Source organism: Tympanuchus pallidicinctus, unplaced genomic scaffold (assembly GCF_026119805.1).
Source record: "Tympanuchus pallidicinctus isolate F22 unplaced genomic scaffold, pur_lepc_1.0 scaffold8, whole genome shotgun sequence".
NCBI classification, from domain to species: Eukaryota; Metazoa; Chordata; class Aves; order Galliformes; family Phasianidae; genus Tympanuchus; species Tympanuchus pallidicinctus.
In genome coordinates, this window is record NW_026294802.1 from 44,338,775 (window position 1) to 44,365,052 (window position 26,278).

Genomic DNA, 26,278 nt, shown 5'->3' on the forward strand with positions numbered 1-26,278 from the left:
AAAGACGGGTATGCAACTTCAATATTTCTTCCCCTCTTAGAGAATCAGATTTTCCAGGTTTGCAATGGTAGACAATTACTCCCATTCTTCAGACTATGAAAATGAAAGGTGAGAATCACTTACACAGAAATCAGAGCCACAAAACGTGAACATTTGTCATTTTGTCTGACAGCAGTCATGTACCTTTGTGCTTGCAGCTGCGTTATGGAATTTACATTCTTTTCAGAGATAATTCTGCTGGTGCCAGACTACAGCTACGGAGGGACAGATGGATTAGCAGAGTACACGCATAAAATATAAAAGTAGCATAAGAGGCCAACATACCAAATTGTAAATGTATGACTTTTTCTTTTATTGCTGGATTAGAGGAAAGGCTTGAACTCTTATGTTGTATTGTTTCAGAAAAGTAAGATTTAGTAATTTCTTTATAATTATTTGGAAAGTACCGCTGTTCTTTCATATGAGGGCAAAGGGGTTTTGTTCTATTTTGTTCATTTGTAGTGTAATACTCATTCTCATCGCATAATGAAATAACATTTTGAAAAATAGCATTTTTAAGAAACATCCTCAGATTTTACAGAAACTTTCATTTGTTAGATAATTATTCTTCCAGTGTGGCCAATCTTTGAGGTAAAATGTAGAATTTTCATACACATAAAGTGTTGAATCTGTGATAGATTTATTTTGTGCATAAAGTACAAACATTCTTTGTACCCCAAGAGTTTTACTTTGAGTTGAACAGGCATAATCATTTTCTTTTTGAAAGCAGAAATGGTTGCACTTTTTAATTCTGAGCTGTGGTGCTTACCACAGATATGACAGCTTGTAGCACCAAATTCATGTTTGGGATTGACACAGCTACAGAGTCATTCTCTTTAAATGAATACGTTGAAAGTCTTTATGAATTGATTCAAAGAGGTTTGAACCAAGATTTAAAAAAAAGTTGCTGAGAATTCTGCAACATCCCATTCTTCTTGTTGCTAATCTCATTTTAGAATGATGGTTCTATCTATCAAATGGACAAAAAATACCAATTTTATTTAAAGTATATTTTTAAAATCTGTTGTGTTTCAGAGATTATAAAAAATGCTTATTGGTGTTAAATTTCAAGTATTAAACTTGTTTATGATCCTCAAGGAAATATGTACAGATATTTTATATTGATGTTTTCTATTATGTGTAAAAACATCACATAAAACATGATAAAAGGAAGGAAAGAGGGAAACTCAATTCCCTTTAGCTTTACTACTATTCCAGTGATGAAATATGCAGTGTACACACGGTGTACTGCACATAGTGAAAGGTTAGAAATTCTAAGCCAAACCAGGAGACTTCATCTCATTTAGACATCAAAAATGATTGTAAACACATATGCTATTTTATTTGAAATAACTTGTTGCACTGTTCTAGATTGCTTTAGGAAATTACAGGCCTACAGGCAGGTACAGGATAAAAACATTCCTGATCATTCTGTACCTTCTCATACATCATTCTAAGAGTGTATGATTAGCTTTCATGAATGTCACGAAATTATCTGTGTACCTAAAATAAAAAAAGTAATTTCTATCCTTGTAGCATCTTTGAATTTTTAATTACTTTATAATTATTGCTATTTCATTTATATAAGCCACATTTTATTTCATTTAAGTTTACTAAGAATTACAATGTGTTCTTTTTTAAGTATAAACAATAAAACCCTTTGTTAAAATAATGTGTAACCTTAAATTTAAAGGATCCATTGTTTGTGGTTTCTTGCTGCCTGTTACTTGTCACAGATGGCTAATTGTTTCCAGTAGCTTGATTTAAGGCCATAGAGACTTTTGCATCTTCACATTTCTTGGAATCCTTCTTCAAACAATACATTCAAAGCAGAATTATATTTAGCAGATGCATTAGAAAGACAAATTTTATTAATAGATTGAGCAGTAGACTTTTGGAATTTGTTTTGTAATTGGGCAGTAAGACTTTTTATTTTTCTTTTGCATTTTCTTTTTTTTTTTTTTTAAGTGGAGTTGGTGTGTGATTGTATTATTTGTCCAATTTATCAAGAAAAGAATAAAGTACAGAAAAAAAGGATCTTTCTATCCTCCAAAAATATCAGGGTTTAGAAATTTTTGTATTAAATAGTTATATATTCAGCCAAATTACTACTGAAATTTTCATTTGCATTCATAACAGTTTTAGGATTGGGCTACTAATTTGTCATAATAATCATCAATACGAAACTAAACAAGCAAGGAAATCCTTCTAAATTAAAGTTTTGTCTGCAGTTTGGCAGGTACTTCTTGAACCCTAGAAATGTTAAAACTTGAAATATTTCTTGTGGTGGTGCAAGTTTTTCTCTTTAACACCAAAAGTGCCTAGGTGCAATGTTTCTGTGAAGGGAAGGGATTCATATACTATTAATGTATTTTTGGGACTCTAATATATTAATAGGTAAATCAAGAACTGTGTAAGTAGTTGCAAATACTCCCTTTCTTCTGCAAAATAGAGCATTGCTTTAAAACTAGATAAGAAGGAACAGACAAATAATTCAAGGACAAAAATTTGATTGATGAGCACAATAGTAAGCCTTAAAATGTTGCATACATTAAATTTCAAGACAAACTTCTCTGTGCTGTCACTTACATACTGACTCATCATAGTCAGCAAGCAATCATCTAAGCAAGTCAATCAATCCTTGATGCCCATTTGTCCTCTTATTGACAAACACAAAACCCTATGTCCAGAATATTCAGCGACTAAGACCTAGCAGTATATAAGCATGAATAATCTTTGCAATATTACAATTCTGGTGTAAAAATCAGATTCAAAAAACTTTGAAATGTGCAATGTGTGAGGAGGACAAATTAGTTTTGAATTCTGTAGTGCATTTCCAACAGTGTCTCCCTTTTTGGGGAATACACTTAGATCCAGGACACGAGGATAAACAAAATTCTCCTCCTCCCCCTCACTGGCATAACAGAGCAGTTTACCACTTTAAATGTAACTCATATCTAAAACAGGTAGGAAAAAATATAGGTTTGGTTTTGTTCTTTAAGTTTTCCTATTTTTTACCCTTCAAACACTTCAGAAAAATCTCTATTAAGATTTGCATAATGTGTAAAGACAGATATGTTGCACATATGCCTCTGTGACAGATGTAATGGGTGTCTGTAGTCTCAAAGCTCTTGGGAAGCATTGTTATATATAGTAGACTCTACAGAAAAAGAAAAGAAAAAAAAAAGAAAAAAAATGAAAAAACAAACATAAAAAGAACTGAGTATCTTTTTTTATATTACATATTATGTGCAAGATTCAGCATTTTCAAATGGTACACAATTTACCCTTACCAAAGAAAGTGAAATAGCAGATGAAACCCATGTTCTGAATTAATCCCTTATTGAATGTACTTAGCTTGACTATTAATTTTCCTCCCTAATGCTACTTTACTGACAATAGACATACTGCAGGGTTGAGCAAGCCTTTGCACTTCTATAATCCTGAGATTATTTCTCAAAGAGAAATCCATTAAGCACAATATGGACCTAGATGTGACTCAGATTCTCCTGTACTGGTGGCATTCATAAAGTGGAAAGGACTTATATGTTCTCTCAGCCCTCTTATTGAATGTGTGGGATTTGTGGCTAAGGGAAGCTGACATACAGTAGTATTGAATTTTAAGTGCTTAGTTAGATTTGTTTTCTGCTATATGTAAAAAACTGTAGAGAAACGTGAAGAAGGTATGGTCAAAGTTTCTCATAAACTAGAGAACTGCACTTGCAGAGCATTATTATCTAAGAGTATTACCAAAGTAATTCAATAAATACATACAATCAAGTAATTGTATGAATGATTTTTTCTTAATTTAAAAGATTTTTTTCCCCACTGCTTACGAATTTTAGTAGAGTCAGTTCTGTAGTAATTCTTCCACTACACTGTTCCCTGTATCCGAGAATATATGTTTTAGAAATGACATAAAATAGAATGGTTGCACCCAATAATTTCTGTCCTGCCTTTAATAACTTTGTATTATTTGATAATATCTGAAGATTCAACCTCTTACTTCAGTAGGCTGCTGGAAAAACCAAGTTTCTACAGAGGATGTGTAGACCAGATATTCATTTTGGTATATTATCTGATTATTTCTGACTGTTGATATTTGTCCTAGGGCAAATGGTAGGAAGTATCAGACATCTGAAAGATAATTTGCCACAAGTAAAAAAACTTTTCCTTTTATTCCTAGTACTTGAAAAGACAAAGCACATGCTCTTAGTGAAAGAACATCTAGTGTATTTTATATCTTGTTTGGGTGTTCTTGGGACTCAGTAAAGCTGTCTAGCTTGTTCTGAGTTGTATTAATCTCCTGATCCAATGACTAACTGTGTACAACTATGCAAAATAATTATGCAAATTGTACCATAGAGCAAAATAGTAAGTATTACCAAAGTTGTTGTTTGTTTGACTTTTTATTTATGCAAAGGCAAGAAACAACTTTTCAAATCTCAAGTCTCATTTGACGTCCTGTTTCTTTTGGTATCATGGTTGGTGCTCAAAGAGAACTCCATCACAAAGTTTGTAATGTTTGAACTCATTTTTAAAGCCTTTATGTTGTTATAACTTTGATCTGAATAAGGAGGGTGTGATTTTAAATATTTGCTTTTGTGAATTAGAATTTTGATTTTATACCCATGGAAAAAACAGGATGAAAAAACAGAAATTCTCTTTTTTATACAGGTAATTAGCTTTTATAATTGAGGAGATTTAATGATGCAGAAGAAAAAAATTTTATTAAGTAAAGCTATAATTTCCTACAGAAATGACAACTTTATCTGCATTTAGAATGCCTAATGTCCTCTTGTAGTATAATAAGTATCTCTGCAGCCTATCTTCTAACTTTATAAACACATTAGTTAGAGATACAGGAATATGAATTAGATAAAGCAAGTCTCCCTTTGAAATGCAAAGCTTCATTGTCTTCGATAGTCTAAACAACCTATCAACTCAATAATATCCATAAATCTAAATTCTATCTAGGACAGAGGATATGAAGTTTGTTTGTTTGACCAACCTCATCTCCTTCTACGACTGGGTGACCAGACTGGTAGATGAGGGAAAGGCAGTTGATGTCGTCTACCTAGACTTCAGCAAAGCCTTTGACATGGTCTCTCACAGTATCCTTCTGCGGAAACTGGCTGCCCGTGGCTTGGACAGTTTTACCCTCCGTTGGATAAGGAACTGGCTGGAGGGCCGTGCTCAACGGGTGGTGGTCAATGGAGTGAAGTCTAGCTGGAGACCTGTTTCAAGTGGTGTCCCCCAGGGGTCGGTGCTGGGGCCCATCCTGTTTAATATCTTCATTGACGACTTAGATGAAGGGATTGAGTGTACCCTGAGTAAGTTTGCAGATGACACCAAGTTGGGAGGTGGTGCCGATCTGCCTGAGGGCAGGGAGGCCCTGCAGAGGGATCTAGATAAGCTGGATTGCTGGGCTGAGATGAATGGGATGAGGTTTAACAAGGCCAAGTGTCGGGTTCTGCACTTTGGCCACAACAACCCCATGCAGTGCTACAGGCTTGGGGATGAGTGGTTGGATGACTGTGAAGAGGAAAGGGACCTGGGGGTGTTGGTTGATGCTCAGCTGAACATGAGCCGACAGTGTGCCCAGGTGGCCAAGAGGGCCAACGGCATCCTGGCCTGCATTAGCAATGGTGTGGCCAGCAGGAGCAGGGAGGTGATCATCCCTCTCTATTCAGCACTGGTGAGGCCGCACCTCGAGTACTGTGCTCAGTTTTGGGCCCCTCACTACAAGAAAGACATTGAGGCCCTGGAACGTGTCCAGAGAAGGGCAACGAAACTGGTGAGGGATCTGGAGCACAAGTCTTATGAGGAGCGGCTGTGGGAGCTGGGATTGTTCAGCCTGGAGAAGAGGAGGCTCAGGGGAGACCTCATTGCATTCTACAACTTCCTGAAGGGAGGTTGTGGTGCAAAAGGGTCTGGCCTCTTCTCCCAGGCAAATAGTAGGACCAGAGGAAACGGCCAGAAGTTATACCAGAGGAGGTTTAGGTTGGACATTAGGAGAAACTTTTTCTCTCAAAGAGTAGTCAGGCACTGCAATGGCTGCCCAAGGAGGTGATGGAGTCGCCGTCCCTGGTAGTGTTCAAGAGGCGTCTGGATGAGGAGCTACAAGAGATGGTTCAGTAGCTTGTGGCACCGATAGGAATGGGAGGGTGGTTGGACTAGATGATCTTGCAGGTCGTTTCCAACTTTGTGATTCTGTGATTCTGTGATATAAACAGGAGAAGGAACAACATTTTACAAGGGTGGATACTGATAGGACAAGGGGGGATGGTTTTCAACTAAGACAAAGCAGATGTAGGTTAGATATGAGGAGGAAGGTTTTCATTCCGAGGGTGGTGACACACTGGAACAGGCTGCCCAGAGAGATTGTGGATGCCCCATCCCTGGAGGCATTCAAGGCCAGGCTGGATGTGGCTCTGGGCAGCCTGGTCTGGTGGTTGGCACCCTGCCCAAAGCAGGAGGCCTGAAGCTATATGATCTTCGAGGTCCTTTTCAACCCAGGCCATTCGATGATTCTATGATCTTGAGGGAGATGGGAGGCATGTGGATGAGGCCAGGCTCTTCTTGATGGTGTTTAGCGATAGCACAAGGAGTATTGGCTTAAAACTTTCCGAACTAACATGCAGAAGAACTTCTTTATGGTAAGGGTGATGGAGCTCTGGAACAGGTTGCCCAGAGAGGTTGTAGAGTCTTCTCCTATGGAGATATTCAAGACTCAGCTAGATGCCTACCTGTGCAACTTATTGTAGGGTACCTGCTTAACCAGGGGGTTGGACATCATGACCTCTTGAGGTCCCTTCCAGTCCCTGTGGTTCTGTGTAATTCTGTGATGCACTATGATCTGTGCTGCAGGCATACTGAAAATGGTCAGTAAAAATGTGAACAGCAAAGTGACAGGTTTGCCTTCCTTGCTCAAGAAAGTCAAATCTAAAGCTGTCTTCAAAGCAACTTGTGATACTGAGTGCTACAAAGCAGGATAGGAAAATAATCTGTGGGTGACTGCGAAGTAGCCAACTAGTAATAAATATTTATCACTACATCTACATAGTCAGGGGTTCTAAACTAGCTGTTACCTCTAAGGACAATGATCTGAGGATAACTGCATTTTCCTTTGAAATTCTTACTTCCACTAAAAACTGCCAAAAATATGTAAATGCTCCATCCCCACATCCAGCTCTCCTACATTTTTCATAGAAACATAGAATTATTTGAGTTGGAAGGGACCTTTAAGGGTCATCTAGTCCAACTCCCCAGCAGCGAACAGGAATTACAGCTCGATCAGGTTGCTCAGAGGCCTGTTCAGCTACTTCCCATACTCATATTGCTGTCCACCAAATCCTGCAGTGGGAAACATAGGATTACTTTGTAGCTGATTTACTTGCTGGTTCTCTCAGGGGGAGATTCAATGGACCTATCCGTGGTCATCATGATTGGGAGCTCCCTTCTTTAACATCCATTACCATTTCAAGACCACTGTACAAGTCAGTGACCCATGGGCTCACAAAACAATTTTTTGACCAAACAGCATCAGAATGGTTAGCAGTGAATGTATAGCAGAAAAAAAAGGCAACTATTAATCTCAAGTTAAATGTCCTGAGCCAGTACTTACCTTCTTAACATCTACCTGATACCTAAGTCACCTAGATTGCTTTCTGAGACCCCACTGCCTCTGTAAGAAATTTCTTCATAGATCCTCCCAGTAAATTTTATGTCTTCCTGGCAGTAAGCATCCCCACTGGATATTGGTTCTCCTGCCGTCAAAGAGAATGGGAATAGATGGGAAATACCCCTCATTAATGTAACACAGTTCAGTGTATGTGCATCAACCCCATTCTAAGTTCTGCACCTTCCCTCACTACGGAAAACCCCAGAGAGTACAGGACTGTGCCTTCAAACAGGAGGCAGCTCCTCTAAGATGTCCACGATTTCCATCACTGGCACAAAATACACAGAAGAGATGACTGCAACCTTGAACTAAGGAATACAGTGGAGTATATTATTCTGCCTGCTTTTACTGCTCTCTGACCAGATTTTTACTACAAGACTTGGTATCCCAATCAATCAATTAAATTACTAAATAAGCCATTTTTAAAGTATTGTGTTCTGCTCTTCATGCTGTCCCAGCTGCATTCTACACAAGATGGAAAGGATTTTGAGAGCTTTATGTTGGGATAGATATAATTGCCTACTTCTACTTGAGTTGCATGCAAAGTTAAAAGTCTTCTTTTTTATTTACATTTCCCCATCAGGAGACATATGCCTCATCTGGCTAGTATCTGTTGTATTTGAGAGACAGATGCAGTTGCAGACATGCCACAGAATCATAGAATCACAGAATGGCCTGGGTTGAAAAGGACCACAATGATCATCTAGTTTCAACCCCCCTGCTATGTGCAGGGTTGCCAACCACCAGACCAGGCTGCCCAGAGCCACATCCAGCCTGGCCTTGAATGCCTCCAGGGATGGGGCATCCACAGCCTCTCTGGGCAGCCTGTTCCTTTCATTCCTCGGAATGAAAACCTTCCTCCTCATATCTAACCTACATCTGCTTTGTCTTAGTTGAAAACCACCCCCCTTTATCCTACCATATCGACCCATGTAAAATGTTGTTCCCTCTCCTGTTTATATGCTCCATTCAAGAGCTGGAAGGGCACAGTGAGGTCTCTTCAGAGCCTTCTCTTCTCCAGCTAAACAAGCGCAGTCTCCTCAGCCTTTCCCCGTAGGACATGTGTTCCAGTCCTCTGATCATCTTAGCGGCCCTCCTCTGCACCTGATATAAGAGCTCTGCATATTTCTTGTGCTGGGGGCCCCAGGCCTTGGATGCAGTACTCCAGATGGGGCCTGGCAAGAGCTGAGTAGAGGACTACCATCTCTCTTTCCTTGCTGGCCACCCCTGTCTCAATGCAGCCCAGAACACAGTTGGCTTTCCAGGCTGCAAGCGCACGCTGCTTGCTCATATCCAGTTTCTCGTAACATAACATCTCCTGCCAGTGACAGACTGAGGGATGAACATATTGGCCATTCAGGATGCACACGAAAACTCAAGCAGTTGGAAACAAACCTTTAAAACCACTGCAGAATATTCTGATAGAAGCCCTCCACACAACCAGCTTCACCAGTTTGCAGTACTGGTCGCTGTGCTTTTTGCTGTTGGTCTGTTACTCAAGGAACATCATTTCCATCACAGCAGCCCATCTTGGGGAGGAAGTCCTTAATCGGTCAGAGCCATAACTAATCATCCTTTGCTTTCTAGATTTCCAAGAATAATGTCATCTAATTCTTCCCAGGCAGGAAATGCTCTAATAAGATGTTAGAGTCTGTTCCATAATTCTGAACAAACCAATTGATTCAGCTATGATAAGGAAGAGTGTCTGAACTTTTGCCACCTCCCATTTGGCTTTTACAATCCTATTATCAGAGAGATTTTTGTATTAATAATATTAATATAAATAGTGGTTTTATTTATTTATTTAGTATTAAAGATATTAATAATAGTATTGTTACAATTACAATTCAATTACAATACAAATACAATTACAATTCTCTATGTGATTAGTGGTATCTCTTCGCTTTGCTTTGCTTTTCTCTTTGCTTCGCTTCTCGTCTCTCTTCGCTTCTCCGCTTTGCTTCGACTTGCCTTGCCTCTCCTTCTCCTTCTCCTCCTCCTCTCTTGTCTTTCTCTTCGTTCTTCTACTGGCTCCAGCGTTGAAGGCAAAACTCTCTTATTCTTTTCCACGTCACACTAGAAAAAGGAGAGTCTCAAGTTGTGACTTGTGACCTCAAACAGACTCAAAGCTGCCTCCTCCTTGGATTCCTCTGGCAGAGGCCAGCTACAACTGTGACCTCAGGCACAGCAAAGGCGGGAGTGCCAGTACCTGTCTGTTGGCCCAAGCGGCCGGGAGAAGTTGTTCATCACGGCCTCGGTGTGACAGCGGGTGAGGATGACCACCGCCTGGCACAGGAAGGGCAGGAACGTGCTCTGCTGCGCAAACGAGGTGATGCTGCGCAGGATGTAGAGGATCGGTGGCACCTGAAAGAAGAAGGGGAGAAAGAATGACTTGCTGCATCCTGGACTCTGCAGGGCCTAGCCATGTGCAATGGCCAGAACAAGTCCAAGACACGTGGGAGAAAGTCTCTTACGTTCCAACTGATGTCCTTCCCGTGCATCTGCAGGAAGGTGGTCATCCACTTCCCAGCAGCACGCACGCGCACTCCGTTGGCTTTCCGGATGGTCTCCTTGATGGCCGCCATGAAGTCAACGGTGCGTTCGATGGGGAAGTTTCTGCACACAATCTGCAGAGAAATGAGAAGCGGGAGAGATCCCATCACTGCTCTGCTGCAGCTCTTCAAAACACAAAGCAGTCTTGAGGGCATTCTTAGCTCAGAGGCTTGCCGCTCATTCAGGCGGCAATCACAGCGCTCCTGCTGTCTGTACCCTGCTGTTTATACGGAAGGCGATTGAGCCTCCTCTCAGCTTCTGCACCCATGGTGTTTGCTTACATGCAAAGCCTCCCTCCCAGCAGCCATAGTCACACATGCACACAAACACACATCATGGCATCAGCTCCTTGCACTGGGTGCCTGAAGGCCAGACATAGCTCAGAGCCTCCTGCTACTGGCTGAGAAAAGCAGTCTCAGGGTGACAGCTCATTTTGGAAATGGTGTGAGAGGCTGGGGGCAGCATAGGGCCATGCAGAATTCTATGGACAGAGATCCCACCACCCCTTTTTGGGTCCACTTACTCTTGCCATTTTGGACGTGGTCTGGAGCTGAGAGGCGACGCTGCAGGCATGCAGCCCCTCGCACAAGCTCTTGATGTCACCCGTCTCAATGACTGCGTTGACTGCTTTGGCTGGAAAGAGCACAGGGAGAAAAGGGAAGTCACGCTTCTGGAAATAGGACCGCTTTCCATGGTGGAGAGACAGAGGACAGGATGGGGACAAGAGGAGAACTGTGCACGGTGCCTCTCCCTCCTGTCAAGAGAGCCTAGCCCGTGGGGCTCTGGTAGTGCTACGGAGGAGGGCAGAGGGCTGGAGCACACCTGCTCTACTCACCTTGGATTCGCAGAAGGGAGCTCAGACAGGTGACAGCCAGCTGGCGGGATGCAGGCATGGGGTCACACGTCAGAGGCGCCAGCAATCCCACCAAGGAGCCAAAGTGCTCACAGGCATCTCCTCTCTGCAGGGGTGAGAGGCAGGAACAAAGCTGTAGACAGCCCCAGCTCTCCCCAGCTTCTCCCATCTGTGCCTTCCCCACGCCGCCATGACACAGCATGCACAGCTGGGCGGAGCTCACCTTCCAGCTCAGGGGCACAGGGGAGGGAGCACGGGGCATGCGGTGGGGCTCTTTACTCACTTGAAGCTCTTCACAAACAGCCAGCAGCTGGGAGCAGGTCTGCAGGGCCCTCTTGCGCTCCCACACGTTGCTTGAGACCATCGATTTCTGCAGGACCTGGGGTAGAGCATCTGTCTCACTGAGGATGTCTTTTCCTTCCCTTCCTGCCACCCCTCTCCCTGTCCCTCCTTTCCCAGCCCTTTCCCCCAAGGACTCCCGCCTCACTGAGCACCGGCACTGCTGCTCTCGCAGCACATACTCACATGCACTATGTTTTGGAAGAAGCCGCCGCTGGGCTCTGTCTCCAGCAGGACCACCATGAGCCGGCCCAGAGCTTTCAGTGATGTTTGCTGAAGCTGAAAGCAGAAGAGGGGAGTGACGTGTAGCATCACGGCTGCTGCCAGAGCAGAGGCTGCGTGTGCTGAGGTAGGGTTCCGACCGAGAGGTGGCCGGGAAAGTTACGGCAGGTTACCTGCAGGTACTGTGCTGCTTGCTGTGACTTCCTGATCTTCAGCATCATCTCTGCTGAAGGATGTGTCACGATGTTCTTGCAGCACAGGACCAACATCTCACGCATATCCTTGCTTTCGAAAGAGGGCTTCAGCTTGCTGAGAGGAGGAAAACAGGAAGAGAAATCAGAAAGGGCCCTTACCAGTGCTCTCTAGACTGGTTCAGGCAACCTCTGAATTTCTCCTAATCAACAGCTACCAAGCCAATACCCCCAGCTCATGCTGCTGAGCACTGTCTTCAGTTCCAGCAGCGCCCACCTCCTCCCCAGCAGCAGTGAACCACCTCCCGCTCTGGAGGGAAGGAGACCCCAACTCTTCCCTGCCAGGGGACAGGAGGACCAGGGCCTTTCTCCCTGCTCCAAACCTCAACTTCGCTGGGCACAACAGCCCAGCCGTCTCTCCTGTGGATATGGCTCCTCCCTCCCTGCCCCCTCCAGGCCCTCAGGAGCTACCCTAAACGGGGACCACTATCCTGCCTTGCAACCTCAGTCCTTACCTCAACTGCTCCAGGGCCAGAACCACCTTGAGCGGCACTGGGGAGACAGGGATGCCCGAGTAATACTTCTTCATCAGGTCCTGCAAGTCCCAGAGAGACAGTGTCAAAGTGGGCAAGGGGCACACAAGAGCTGTTCCACCCGGCCCCGAGACAGGCAAAACTGCCACACACCAGCCCATCACTTTCCCATGGAAGCACTGCAGAATGCAGCAGCTTGACAGCTGATGCACCTAGCCTGCTGCCCAGCTGCTGCCTGCCAGTACCCAAGGTCCCCACCAGCTGAAGACGTGTGGCTGCTGGACACCTGCATGCCCCCAGGGAAGCGAGCCTTGTGGCGCAGCCCAGAACTCCTCTGCAGACAGCCCTGTCTCTAGGCACTCACCATCAGGATCTCCAGCAGCTTGCTCTTCAAGGAGCGGTTAAAGCTGGCAGAATCACCCACAGCTTGGAAGGCAGTGCTGCAGTCAGTGATGCTCTGCAGCAGCGCGAGGTTGTTCTGCAAGTCCTGAGGAGCAAGAGAGAAGAACATTCTTTGAACTGCGGGAAGGGACAAGGGCTGCAAGGGGGACACACGTGGGGACAACGCTAAGGGAAGGGCTTGGATCTTCATGTGGACACAAACCCTTCCCCAAGGGACCTTTGGAAAGGGAAGGCCCATCTCAGCATCCCCCCACGTGGAGGGGCTGCAGCTGGGCGCTCTGACACCCTGGCATGCTTTGAGCTCTCACCCGGCAGCTGCAGCTGTACAGCATCAGGATGTTGCCCACGATGCCTCCCTCCAGGTGGGCAAGCAGCTGTTCCTTGGAGGCACGCAGTGCCACACTGCCGTGGGCGAGCATGAGAGCGCTGCGTGTGGCATGAGCTCTCGTGCTGTCCAGCTCCATCTGTGTGGGAAGAAATGCCTTGAGACATTCGCTAACGGCCCCCAGTGCCCCGCGATGCACCTGGGCTCCCAAGGCAGGAGCTGCAGGGAAAATAAGGCAGAAGAATGCCAAGATGGAAACCCGTAACGCTTTACCTTCTTGCGCCTGGAAATCCTGGCATTGCGGCCTTTGCACAGCCTGGACGCAAACATGGTGAGTGTGGCCAGGACTGTGTGGAAGTTGTTCTTAGCAGCATGGCTGAGAAGAAAGATGATTCCCTGCACAAAAGAACAAGCGGCCGTTGGCAAAGGCCTGAATCTACAGGTCCTCTCCTGAGCAAAATGGCAGCAGTGAAGAGGTTGAAAGGCCCGGAGCAGGGCCAGGAAAAGCCCCCTGCCCCAGGGCCAGAGCAGGGATGCTCGCAGGAGCTGGAGGAGAGGAGAGCTCACCTGGGCCTCACATGGTTCCTCTGCATTTGCCTCCTCCAGGTGCTGCAGCAGCTTCTCCTGCACGTGGAGGACTCCCTTACAGGATCCCAGCACCGTGCCCAGAGCCTTGTACAGGAACGACTGCATGGGAAGGGAAGGAAGAAGCTGAGATGTGGCAGCAGCTTAACCTGCTGGGGGAGGGCCAGGTGGGGAGGACCCACACTCCCTGGGAGTCGCTGAGAGCAGCTGCAGGGCCAAGCTTTAGCCATCCCCGGGCAGATTGCAGGGAAAGGCCTCTGGGGGGCACAGACTGGGAAGCAGCATCAGCATCCCGCATGGGCAGAGCACCAGCCGCAGCCCCAGCCCCAGCCCCAGCCCCAGCTCGACACCTGCAGCTGCACCGCTGAGTAGAGCCGGGGGAACTCACCTTTTCGGCAGAGCTGCCGGTGGAGCTGCTCAGCCGCTGGCTCAGCTCACTGCTCAGGGCCTCGGTCCATGCCTCATCATCTACGGTGTCCACTGACGCCCTCAGGAACTGTTGGAGAACAGGAGAAGACAATGTTCCCTTGCCCTTTGCCTCTTCCCTCACTCCCAACTTGCTGCAGCCCTCTAGGGAGAGGTGTCAGGAAGAACAGTCCCTCTCCCAGCTCCCCCAGCGTTCCCTCCATTAAAGCCAGCTGCCCTCTTCTCCTAAGACCCCCTGGGCTTGGGACAGAGCGAAAGAGGCAGCGCCACAAAGGCGTGCGGCCGCTCCGCAGCAGCGCTTGAGAGGCTGCTCCTGTCCCGCAGCGGCTCATGTGGGAGCGGGGCTACTTGGGGCAGGCAAGCACTTCTCTGCACCGCGCCTCCCGGCAATGCTGTACCTTTAGCAGACGGCGCTCAAACTCGGCAGTGTCCGGGAAGCTCTCATCTTTCCCTGCACAGCGATAGGAAGAAAAAGACCCTTACTTGGGATCAAGGCACAGAAGAGCTGCTGCAAACCTGTCTTGGCCTGGGCACTTGACACAGCCAAGCTGGGACCCGCACCCCCTCCACAGTGACCTGTCCCTCCCCACAAACACTGCCCCCGCAGGAACACGGAACTAAGTGCTCCAAGGCTGCTGTCTGAGGGGATGTGCAGGGCCCATCCCTGTCCTGGAATGGGGAGATCCCCAGGGGCATAGGTCCCTGTGCCTCAGAGCTGACTCCCAGGAATGGAGACAGCGCGGCACTGGGCTGCAGGCAGTGCTTCCCCTCTGCCACTCTGCAGAGCTGCATTTTCACTCACCCCCCTTCCCTGCCTCTGCCTCTTCCTCCCCACCAGTGCTTTACCTTCAAGACACTGCAGCAGCAGGGGGATCTCAGTAGCCCACATGGCCCCCAGAACTCTGTGGAACCTGCTGTGGAGGTTTTTCATCAGCAGTAAGGCAGCAGCTTGGAGTTTGCTGCCTGCTACAGGGCTGCCTGCCACCACCTGAGTGAGAGCAAGGAGAAGCAGGGTCACTTCTGCAGCAAGAGCAGCTGCTTCCCCCCAAAAAGGAAGCAACTTGGCTCTGCCCTGGCAGGCAAAGAGCAGCCAACAGCTTTGCCCATGGCCATGCTGCTTCCTCCTGGCTGCTCGTGGCACTGGCCTCTGGAGCATCTACTCACCAGCAGTCGTGCCAGCAGTGTCTGGGGCGTCAGCAGTGGGCCTGCAAAGAGAAAAAAAGTGCTGAGTAAGACTCCAAGACACTGCGTGCCCAGCCATGCACACCTCCGCTGTCCCTTCTGGGTGCTACCACAGGTCAGCAGAGCTCACTGGGGGAGTTTTTGCTCCTACCTTGAAACATGGAGCTGACAAAATGGGGATCCAGGTGTTCTATCGGCCGTCCTGTCAGCTCCTCTCTCTCAGCCAGGGCACAGACACAGCGGGAGACTGGGATCAGCATGCCTGTGTACTGCGCTGGCACCACAAACAACAGCAGCCGCGGCCACAGGAGCTGTAGGGAACAAGGCAGTTGAGCAGGTCAGCATTCCTGCCTCTGCTCAGAGATGAAGAGGACTCTGTGAATTTCCCTGAGTCCTGTGTGCTTCAGAGCACGTTGGAGGAGAGACCTGGGGTCTTGGAATGGGACGAGGAACATGTGGTGCAAGGGCAGGGAACAGCAGCAGGGCAGAGCGTGACTCACTTTGGACATCCCTCTCACAGAGACGTCCAGTGATCCCAGGGTGTCCATGCAAAGCTCCTGGAGAGCTCCTTCTTCCTGGGCTTCCTGGGCAGAAAGGTCTCCGGATGCCTGCACAACAGTTGTAATGAAACACTGGTTATGCTCAGTTCTCAGGAGCCTCTTGGGAGGCTTAGATGTGGGCCCAGCAGTGCTTCTGTGCTACCCTCCGAGCAACACGGGTCTTCCAAAAGAAGATGCTGTCCACTGCCCTTACCCTTCTTGCCGTGGTGCGGCTGAACTCCCTGAAGATGTGCCCCACCACATCCCAGGCTGAGCAGCTCCGGGTGTTAGAGCTGAACAGATCATTAATGAAATGCAGAACAGCTGTCCTCACCTGCCAGAGAACAATTGTGGGTGTGATTTTTCTGGTCAAAAGGCAAAGGGAAGCCACCTGCTCATCAGGGCAGCCCTTTGGGCACAAGCAGAGACAACAAGAGCAGAGGAGAAGCTTTGGCTTCTGACATGGGGGCCAGGCCTTAGCACCAGGCTGTGCAATTTCCATGCACAGCACAGGGACCTGCCCGCTCCACTCTGCCTGCTCTCCCCACAGGAGCCATCGTGACCGTGTGGTCAATGCTCCAGCACCTCTCTAGTCACTCCAGCCTTGCCTGTGCTGGCAGCAGCATCACCACCCCAACAGAACTTTCTTTTCCCAAATCAGCTCACCCGGATGCTGGGGTCATTGCACAGACGCTGCACAGCCTCGACGACCTGGGGCAGCTTCTCTGTCATCATGGGCTCTGCAAGAGATACGCAGAAGCATGAGCGGAGCCACAACCCAGATGGCGAAAGGGATCCCAGATGGCAAAAGGGATCCCAGATGGCAAAAGGCATGGTACTGACCAACCCGTGGTACTGACCATCAGAGCGAGCCAGAGCACCCAGCAGACCCAGGGCTGCCACGCATCCAGGCTCCCAGTCATCGCCCAGCTGCGACTGCAGAAACAGGATGGTTTCCTCTGGGCAGATCTGGGCTGCAGGGAGGAAATCCCACGCTATGTTAGCAAGAAACTCACACCCATTCCTGAGCTTTGTGAGAGAGGTTTTGGCCAGGGCAGCGCCAAGCATCGCCAAAGCTCCTCTCCTTACCCTGCAGCATGATGCAGTGAGTCAGCTGCGCACGATCAGCCTCGCTGTGCTGCTTGCTGTCATCATAGAGCTGTGGGAACAAGGTCCATTTGATACAATCACATCAGCACTGAGGATGGAAAAGACACTGTGCTGCCCGCTCTCATCTCCCTGGGCACTCTCGGGAAGAGGACAGGCAGAAAAAATGCAGCCCACCCCACAGCATCCCCGGGAGTACATGCATGGCTCTGGAACAGCCTTGAGCATGCAGGAGCTAAGGCTGAGCCTCCTTATTCAGGGGTCAGAGCTTTGCAGTCCTCCTGAGACTTAGCCAAGAGGGAAACTGCTGTGGGCGCAAGGATAGGCTCCCCTTACCTGGTAGAACACAGCGCTAGTGACGTCCAGAAACCTGTCCCTTGGAATGACAGATTCAGTGCCCCCTAAGGCCTCCAGGAAGATAGTGAGGCTCTGCAAGAGAGCAGGAGAGGAAGAAAGGGATGAAGCCACATCTTCTCCACACTTGCGAGTGGAGAAACTGTTTCCCAATTGTTTCTCTGCAGGGAGAAGCTCCTGCACAGGCTTTCTTGTTTATCCCCCACCACCCAGCAGTACCAAGAGAGTCTCTCTGCTCTCAATCAAGCCGTGTTTGGACATCATTTGCAGGCATTTCCCACCCAGCAGCCCACTTCTCCCCCATCAGATGCAACTGGCTGTGGTCGCCCCAGTTGTTAGAACACAGCTCCTCAGGCATTCAGAGCCCCACCACCCAGGTGGTGGTGACAAAGTCTCCCATCCCCAGGAGGTGAGCCCCTGTGACTCTTGGCTCCCTCCTGGCTCTTGTCCAGGCCATTCCTTCTTTGACTGAAGAGCTCAGGAAGCATCAGACCTCCCTTGAACACCCATTCCTTCTTTCTCCAAGGGCTCCCCACCTCCTCCCTGCATCCTGCTGACCCCTCGTGGCACTTGCACGGGCCCCACATCCACCCTGAGCCCTGCACAACACCTCACCTTGGCCACCCTGCAGGTGTCTTGGATCTCCTGACAAGGGCGAACGAGCCAGAGGAGCTGCTCCCAGACGTGCTCTTGGTGCTGCTCCTCTTGCAGGAGAACCTCCAACATGGCAGCCACAGCCCCAAGGACGGCCTGTTTGTCCTGGAGAGGATGGCAGAGGTCCAGTATCAAAGACTGAAGGTCTGCCCTTCCTACACAGAGGGCTTTCTCTTCCCCTTCCCCTTCCCCACACCCCCACGCCCAGCAGGAGATGGGCTCGCTCTGGAGGGCAGGCAGCTTTTCCCCATACCCTCATCCCCAGCTCTTCCTGCCACAGTGCTGTGACATGCAGCTGCTCCCTGGCACAGAGCCACTTCAGGGCCCTTTGCAGAGCCAGCCCTCCCTTTCATCACCCCTCAGCTCTCAGCCCACTGGGCACAGACAGAGCTGCCGACATGGGTGCCCCTGCTGCCATCCTGGGCTGGGAATGCAGCAGTGCTCACCTTTTCCTCCTGGCAGTCCTGCCAGTTCCACATCACGGAGAAGAGCAGCTCATGAAGGTTTTCATAGATCTGCTCTTTCTCCATGGCAGGCCAGGGGCATTGCATTCCTGAGGACAAGTGGATCTTCACTCCATCCAGCCACTGTTTCACAACTGAAAAAAACATAACAAAATACTTATACAATAATAATAATAATATTTTTTTGAAAAAGGGAGTGAGAGAAAAGGGAGCCTGTGAGAGTCTGCAGCAGGGTGAGGTGCAAGGGCTGTCCTGAGGCCCTCTGCTCTGGGGCCAGCACTCACCAGCACAAGCGATGCGCAGGATCTGGCCACTCTTCACCTGGCCCACCACACTGCGCAGGCCTGCCAGCAACAGCCACACAAAGGGGATGCACTGTGGAGCTGCAGAGAGGAAGGAGAGGGCCACAGTCAGAGTCCTGGCAGCGAGGGAGGAGGGGCTGCAGCCCTGCATCCCCCAGCTCAATGCAGATCACACGTGGAGGGCAGAGACCCCTTTCCCGGTTGTTATAGATGTCAGGAGGTTGAGGGTACTCTACCATAGGTGCTGAAGAGTTTGCTCAGGGTGATGAGCACAAACTCCTTGGACATGTCCCCCGTGGCCTTCAGGTGGCTCTGGAGCTCAGCCATCACCAAGGTGAAGTGCGTCCGAGCCAGAGCCACCAGGACATTGCTGGCAGCTGTCCTCAAATTGCTGGTCACGCCCTGGAAGAGAGTCACTGGTGACACGCGGCACAGGAGACCGCCTGAGGCCCTTGGAAGGGTTAAACCACCACTATCTGCCAGCAGAACACCAGCGTGGGCAGGCGGTTCCCTTTGCCTTTGGGAGTGAGCCCTCACCTGGGCTGCCGTCAGGTCCCGGGACACCTCTGCCAGCAGCCGGTTCACCACTCCGCACGGCGGGCGGCTGCTGTCTTGGCACAGGGCGCTCTCCAGCTCACAGTACGCCTGCGCTCGGTCACCCTGGGGACAAGGACCAGTCACGCTCGCTTTGCCCGCTGCCACCCATCGCTCTGTGGATGTGCTGCCGGGCCTGGCACCCACGGGACCGTGGCCCTGGGCCAGGAGGACAAGGGTTGGTGGTTGGATGTCCCCAGCTCACCTCCTGATCTTGCAGGCGCTGAAGCAGTAAGGTCACGGCGCAGGTAGGGACAGGGCTTGACACCCTGCTTCTCTCCCTGCGACGCGTCCGTCTGGGCACGCAGCCCACACAAGCAAAGAGACCTGGAAGGAAAGAGCAGAGCAGCTGCTGCAGGTGTTGCTTGGAGCCAGGGCTGAGCACCCGGCCAGCTGTGGGAGGAACGCTCCTCCAGCCCCACAGCGCAGGGGTATGAGTGGTTGGTGGGAGCAGGGGAGGGAGCTTTCTCCTTGCTGGGGTGCTGGGGAAACCATGGTGGGCAGCTGCACTCGGCAGAGCAAGGACAGTGCTGCTGGCACGTCCTAAACAGACACTGGAGGCACACGTGTGCTCAGGCAGTGTCACAGGGTCCAGAGAGGTGGAGGGACTCACCTCGAAGGGCTCTCAGCCTCTCCATGATAGCAGGATGCCTCCAGATAGACACAAAGCTCTCTCTGGTTCCACTTCCTGCGGGTCCCACAAGCGGACTGAGCCACCGCTCCCACCGCTCCACAAGGGTGTATGACGCAGCCACTGTGACACCACACTGCAGTGTCACCTCACAGAGAATGAATGATGCACCCTGGGCTGGGGACCAGACACTGCAGGGCAACCCTGCAGGCCCTCAAACACAGCACATTTTTGTGATGCAATCGGCTCTGGGGCTCTGGTTCCATGCTGGGAATGACCTCAGCGGGTGATGGAGAGCCCCTGCCAGGGAGCAGCTGCTGGGCACCGTTGCCCGGCATTGTCTTAGTGACTGGGGACTCCATGCCGGGAGGCACTGAGGTCCCCATCTGCTGCCCGACAACCTCTCCAGAGAGCTCTGCTGTCCACTAGGGGCACGTGTCAGAGACATTAGGGAGACTCCACCGCATCTGATCAAACAAGAACACCACCATCTGCTTATTGTCATCCAAGTAGGGTCATGGGAGGCTGCCACGAGGAAATGGCAGAATATCAGAAAGAGACTTTGCATCCCATGGAAAGGCACTAAAGGGATTGGGAGCACCAGGAGTGTTCTCCTCTGTCCTTCTGGCTGGAGGCTGGGTCCCAGAAGGAAGGAGGAGAATAGAGGTGGTAAATTATTGGCTGATTACTGGGATGGTGTTGGGATCAAGGTTTTGTGTACCTTGATCTTGGACAGGTGTGTGGGCACGAGATGGAACACAACTGAGCAGTTGGGGCCAAAGTGTTCTGGAAAGCTAGCTGGCTAGATTGATTAAACCACATTTGATGGAGGAATGGAATGGAGTTCCTTGTGAAATGAGGAAAATAAGTTAGGTTAGAAGTTCTATGCCTTCATGAGGTGCTGAATTGGCAGCTACAAATCTGACCTTTCTAAGCCAGGTTTTCGCTGCTGATAACAGATGCTTTTATACAGACCTAGAGAGTCAGTGCGGACAGCGAGTCTCCTGTTTCTCCAAATAACATTGTTAGCTATCCCATCTCTGGAATGCAAGGCAGCAGGCTGGGCAGTAAACCATAAATTAACAAAGAAGCAGTGGATTGGTGGATGAAGTTGATGCTGATAAGAGGACCGTTCAGAGCCAGGCAAGCATCTTCCAACTGCACCCAGGTCAAAGAGTACACAGCCAGGAAGACAACGGCCTTCATCAGAAAGACCGCCAGATGACCAGGGAGAAATGCCTCACACGCATAAAAGAACTGAGACTTAGGGCGGGGAAAAATGTCAATCATTCTGGGGACTCACGGCAATAAAACAACCTTTTCTTGGACATCCAATGCATATGTGAGCTGCTTGCTCTTTAAGCATGTGCCTTTCTTGACCTCCCGTATGCAGGCTAGGAGGCAGTACCCCTCTGCATCCAGCATAGGTGTGCAGCTCTGAGTGAACATGCCTGTTTTATGACTGCTCTGTGGTTATAGACTTTGATTCCGCATGTCACTTGCAACAGAGAAGGGCCTGGGAATGATGTCTTCTAAGTAAACTGTGGAGAGAAACCTCCAGTTGTCCAGTAGGATCTTGTGAGGACTCCTCAGGGAAGACAACATTGCCAAGAGCCGGGCTTAAACCTTCCTGCATCCCTCTAGAGATTCCTGCACCCTCTGCTTCCCTACAGTGCCTGTATAGCAATGCACGCTGCGTCGGGAATAAACAGGAAGAACTGGAGATCTGTGTGTGCTTACAGGGGTGTGATGTCATTGCAATCACACATGAGACATGGTGGGACCTGAGTCTGTTCATCCTGGGGAAAGGAGGGCTGAGGGGGGATCACATAAATGCTTGTGAATATTCTGAGAGTTCTGGTGGATGAGAAGTTGGATATGAGCGAGCATCATGTGCTTGAAGCCCGTAAGCAACTATATCCTGGGCTGCATTAAAACAGGGGAGGCCAGCAAGGAAAGAGAGATGGTAGTCCTCCTCTACTCAGCTCTTACGAGGCCCCGTCTGGAGTACTGCATCCAAGGCCTGGGGCCCCCAGCACAAGAAATATGCAGAGCTCTTATATCAGGTGCAGAGGAGGGCCGCTAAGATGATCAGAGGACTGGAACACATGTCCTACGAGGAAATGTTGAGGAGACAGGGCTTGTTTAGCTGGAGAAGAGAAGGCTCTGAAGAGACCTCACTGTGCCCTTCCAGCTCTTGAATGGAGCATATGCAACCATGAAATTGTAGAGTTCTCTATTCTTGGAGATGTCAGAAGGGTGACTACCAAAACTGCTATCTTGAACTTCAAGAGGGCGGACTTTGACCTGCTCAGGACACTTGTAGCACGGGTCCCTTGGGAGTCGCTCCTTAAGGGTAAAGGGGTCCAGGAAGCCTGGACGCTCCTCAAGGTGGAAATCTTAAAGGCACAAAAACAGGCTGTCCCTGAATACCGTAGGGCGAGCCATAGGGGGAGAAGACCGGTGTGGATGAGCCGGGAATTACTGTCAAGACTCAGGAAGAAAAAGAGAGTCTATGTCCTGTGGAAGAAGGGACAGGTTACTAGGGGAGATTACAAGGGAGTAGCTAAGGTATGCAGCGAGGAAGTCTGGAAGGCGAAAGCCCATCTTGAACTTAGATTGGCCACTGCAGTAAAGCAGAATAAGAAATCCTTTTACAGATATATCAATGGCAAGAAAAAAACCAAGGATAATCTCTGTCCTTTAATTGATGCGGAGGGGAATGTGACCACAGATGACAAGGAGAAGGCTGAGGTCCTCAACGCCTTCTTTACATCTGCCTTTAATAGTCAGACCAGCTATCTTTTGCCCTGATCTGGATATCTGGGTTGACATGCAGCACGTCTCCCCGGAGATCGAGGTGGAGACAGTTAGAGAGCTCCTCCATCTGGACAGTCACAAGTCCATGGGACCGGATGGGCTTCATCCTAGGGTGCTGAGGGAGTTGGCGGGGGTGATCGCTAAGCCGCTCTCGGCTATCTACCAGCGCTCCTGGTTGACTGGAGAGGTTCCAGAGGATTGGAGGCTTGCTGATGTGACTCCCATCTACAAGAAGGGCTGTAAGGAGGATCCGGGGAACTACAGGCCTGTCAGCCTGACATCAGTGCCAGGGAAGGCCATGGAACAAATCCTCCTGGGAGAGATCACACAGCTTGTCCACGGGATCAGGCCCAGCTAGCATGGGTTCATGAAAGGCAGGTCGTGTTTGACCAACCTCATCTCCTTCTACGACTGGGTGACCAGATTGGTAGATGAGGGAAAGGCAGTTGATGTAGTCTACCTAGACTTCAGCAAAGCCTTTGACATGGTCTCTCACAGTATCCTTCTGCGGAAACTGGCTGCCCGTGGCTTGGACAGTTTTACCCTCCGTTGGATAAGGAACTGGCTGGAGGGCCGTGCTCAACGGGTGGTGGTCAATGGAGTGAAGTCTAGCTGGAGACCTGTTTCAAGTGGTGTCCCCCAGGGGTCGGTACTGGGGCCCATCCTGTTCAATATCTTCATTGACGACTTAGATGAAGGGATTGAGCGTACCCTGAGTAAGTTTGCAGATGACACCAAGTTGGGAGGTGGTGCCGATCTGCCTGAGGGCAGGGAGGCCCTGCAGAGGGATCTAGATAAGCTGGATCGCTGGGCTGAGATGAATGGGATGAGGTTTAACAAGGCCAAGTGTCGGGTTCTGCACTTTGGCCACAACAACCCCATGCAGCGTTACAGGCTTGGGGATGAGTGGTTGGATGACTGTGAAGAGGAAAGGGACCTGGGGGTGTTGGTTGATGCTCAGCTGAACATGAGCCGACAGTGTGCCCAGGTGGCCAAGAGGGCCAACGGCATCCTGGCCTGCATTAGCAATGGTGTGGCCAGCAGGAGCAGGGAGGTGATCATCCCCCTCTACTCGGCACTGGTGAGGCCGCACCTCGAGTACTGTGTTCAGTTTTGGGCCCCTCACTACAAGAAAGACATTGAGGCCCTGGAACGTGTCCAGAGAAGGGCAACGAAACTGGTGAGGGATCTGGAGCACAAGTCTTATGAGGAGCGGCTGAGGGAGCTGGGATTGATCAGTCTGGAGAAGAGGAGGCTCAGGGGAGACCTCATTGCATTCTACAACTTCCTGAAGGGAGGTTGTGGTGCAAAAGGTTCTGGCCTCTTCTCCCAGGCAAATAGTAGGACCAGAGGAAACGGCCAGAAGTTGTACCAGAGGAGGTTTAGGTTGGACATTAGGAGAAACTTTTTCTCTCAAAGGGTGGTCAGGCACTGCAATGGCTGCCCAGGGAGGTGGTGGAGTCGCCGTCCCTGGTAGTGTTCAAGAGGCGCCTGGATGAGGAGCTACAAGAGATGGTTCAGTAGCTTGTGGCACCGATAGGAATGGGAGGGTGGTTGGACTAGATGATCTTGCAGGTCGTTTCCAACCTTATGATTCTGTGATTCTGTGAAGTAATGATAAAGTATTTTTATGAAATCCAAGAGGTTAGGCAACATTTTATAAAGCCTAGTTTTAATATCTTGTGGAAAAAACAGGGCTACAGATAGTCAGTGAATCAGGTTCAAAGCTTAGACTTTGAGGTTAGCTATAGGCAACCTAACCCAGTTTCACAGATAATTGGTGGAATAACCTTGTTTATTTGTGCAACTGCAAGGTTCTGTGAAAATCCTTTTGATGCCTTCAATGTAAGATTGTCTTCCTGTGGAAAAAGCTACACAGTAGCACTTGTAAGTAAGCAAAGGGGAACAATCTGTAATAGCTCAGTGATTTGTTGAACTAAATCCTTTTATACAGTCAATTACTAGCACAACTGAAGGAAAAAAATCTATGAAATATGTTAGTCAGTAAAATCCAAACAATTGCAGTCTTCTCCTTCAGTAGGCTTATTCATCAGAGAAACAGAGGTTCTAGAGTAAAGGCTTCAAAAGGCCCACAAAACTAATATCAGGCTGGTTATACAGGTTACAGGTTTCTAAAAACAAGGCCTGAATTCTTTTGGTCTCCTGATGTGAGCATTTGGCTTGCTCACATGGCAAGAGCAAAGCTGTGATTCACAGTTCTTCTGGCTCCATGAATGAATCACTCCTAGCAGATTCAGAGCTTTCCCATTTCCTTACTCTTCAACATACCACAACCACTCTCTGCTGTTCTACATTCTATAGTTGTTTCTCTGCTATATCAGTGCTGTAGTGAGGTGTGCCTACTTGCCATATGACTGCATAAGAAAATAGATCTGTGCTGGAAAGCATTAAGAACAAATAACTCCATTTAAGTGACAAAATCCCAGTCTAATAAAAGCTAGCAGAATATCATAATCACAAAAGGACCACTTTATGCACCACAATGGACAAAATGCAAGAATTATATGTATTTTGACTGAAACTTGACTGCTTTCAATTTAAGTTTTGTAAATCTCTATTCTGAAATGCACATACATATTATTCTCTGTATAATTAATATATGCAATTTCATCAATTCTGTAACAGAGGAAATGTATCAGTACAGTATCAGGAATGTTTTGCAGTGCTAGAGTAAATGATTTTGCTGTTGTATAGGTGAGAAAATGAAGATGAGCAGATGGTATGTTCATAGTTGTTGAAGTAAATACATCCTCTGTTTTTCAATAGCATCACAAGCCGAACAGCAGAAAAACTATTTACAGTATGTTCATAGAAATATTAAATATTTAGCAAGCTTCCTCAAAAGCTTAATGTATCTCTCCTTAATAACATGGAAAAAATTAATATTGAAAGACCACCATATATTAAGAAATAATCACCCAATCCTCCAGAATCATCTATCCAATACTCAGCTGAAAGATGACTGGCATGGCCAATTTTTTCAGCAAAGGATAGGTAGGGATAAAACTCATCCAGGCCAAAAGGAAAATGAAGTTCAGTGAGACTGTTTACACTCCCTCTGCACATCGTTCACTGGATTGCTATGTTGCTTTTAAGTTTATTTAGCCAGGTGCTCCTAGTCATCCTTTCATCCCTGCTCTGTGCTCATCCAGTACATTTACTGGCCTTATGTTGTCCATTTATAATTCTTTCCCAGAAACAAGATGTCACAGTCCAGCTGCTCTGGACTTCATAATTTATTCTGTCTGTCATGTTTTCCTGCTGCTTTAAACATAACTTCTCCCAAAGCCTTACAGTGTAGCTCTTCAGGGACTTGATTTTGATGTAAGGTGCACACATCTGACTGAGCAAGCCAATGTGTATGATACAAATAAGCATAGCCATATTAAATGGTAAAGAGAGCTGCCTTTATTTGCATGCTTCAGGTAAATACTCTTTTCTGAAGAGCTCTTTGTAGC

The 26,278-nt window shown here is 48.5% G+C and overlaps 1 protein-coding gene across 1 annotated transcript; it reads right to left on the reverse strand.

Annotated features, from left to right (window-relative positions):
• Positions 1–9,349: 9,349 nt before the first annotated feature.
• LOC128073755 (maestro heat-like repeat-containing protein family member 2B) lies at positions 9,350–20,341 on the reverse strand. Its single transcript, XM_052668939.1, has 30 exons — positions 20,200–20,341; positions 19,554–19,675; positions 18,991–19,507; positions 18,737–18,835; positions 18,435–18,586; positions 17,950–18,093; positions 17,317–17,409; positions 16,963–17,032; positions 16,734–16,847; positions 16,540–16,613; positions 16,088–16,207; positions 15,835–15,942; positions 15,486–15,645; positions 15,317–15,357; positions 14,999–15,140; positions 14,551–14,603; positions 14,115–14,222; positions 13,709–13,828; positions 13,415–13,537; positions 13,125–13,280; positions 12,779–12,901; positions 12,397–12,476; positions 11,864–11,999; positions 11,655–11,747; positions 11,413–11,508; positions 11,112–11,235; positions 10,800–10,909; positions 10,198–10,350; positions 9,933–10,087; positions 9,350–9,799 (listed from the first exon to the last, which is right to left on the reverse strand). The coding sequence occupies exons 1-30, from the start codon at positions 20,339–20,341 to the stop codon at positions 9,748–9,750; spliced, it is 3,780 nt and encodes a 1,259-aa protein (XP_052524899.1). The 3' UTR covers positions 9,350–9,747.
• Positions 20,342–26,278: the final 5,937 nt, after the last annotated feature.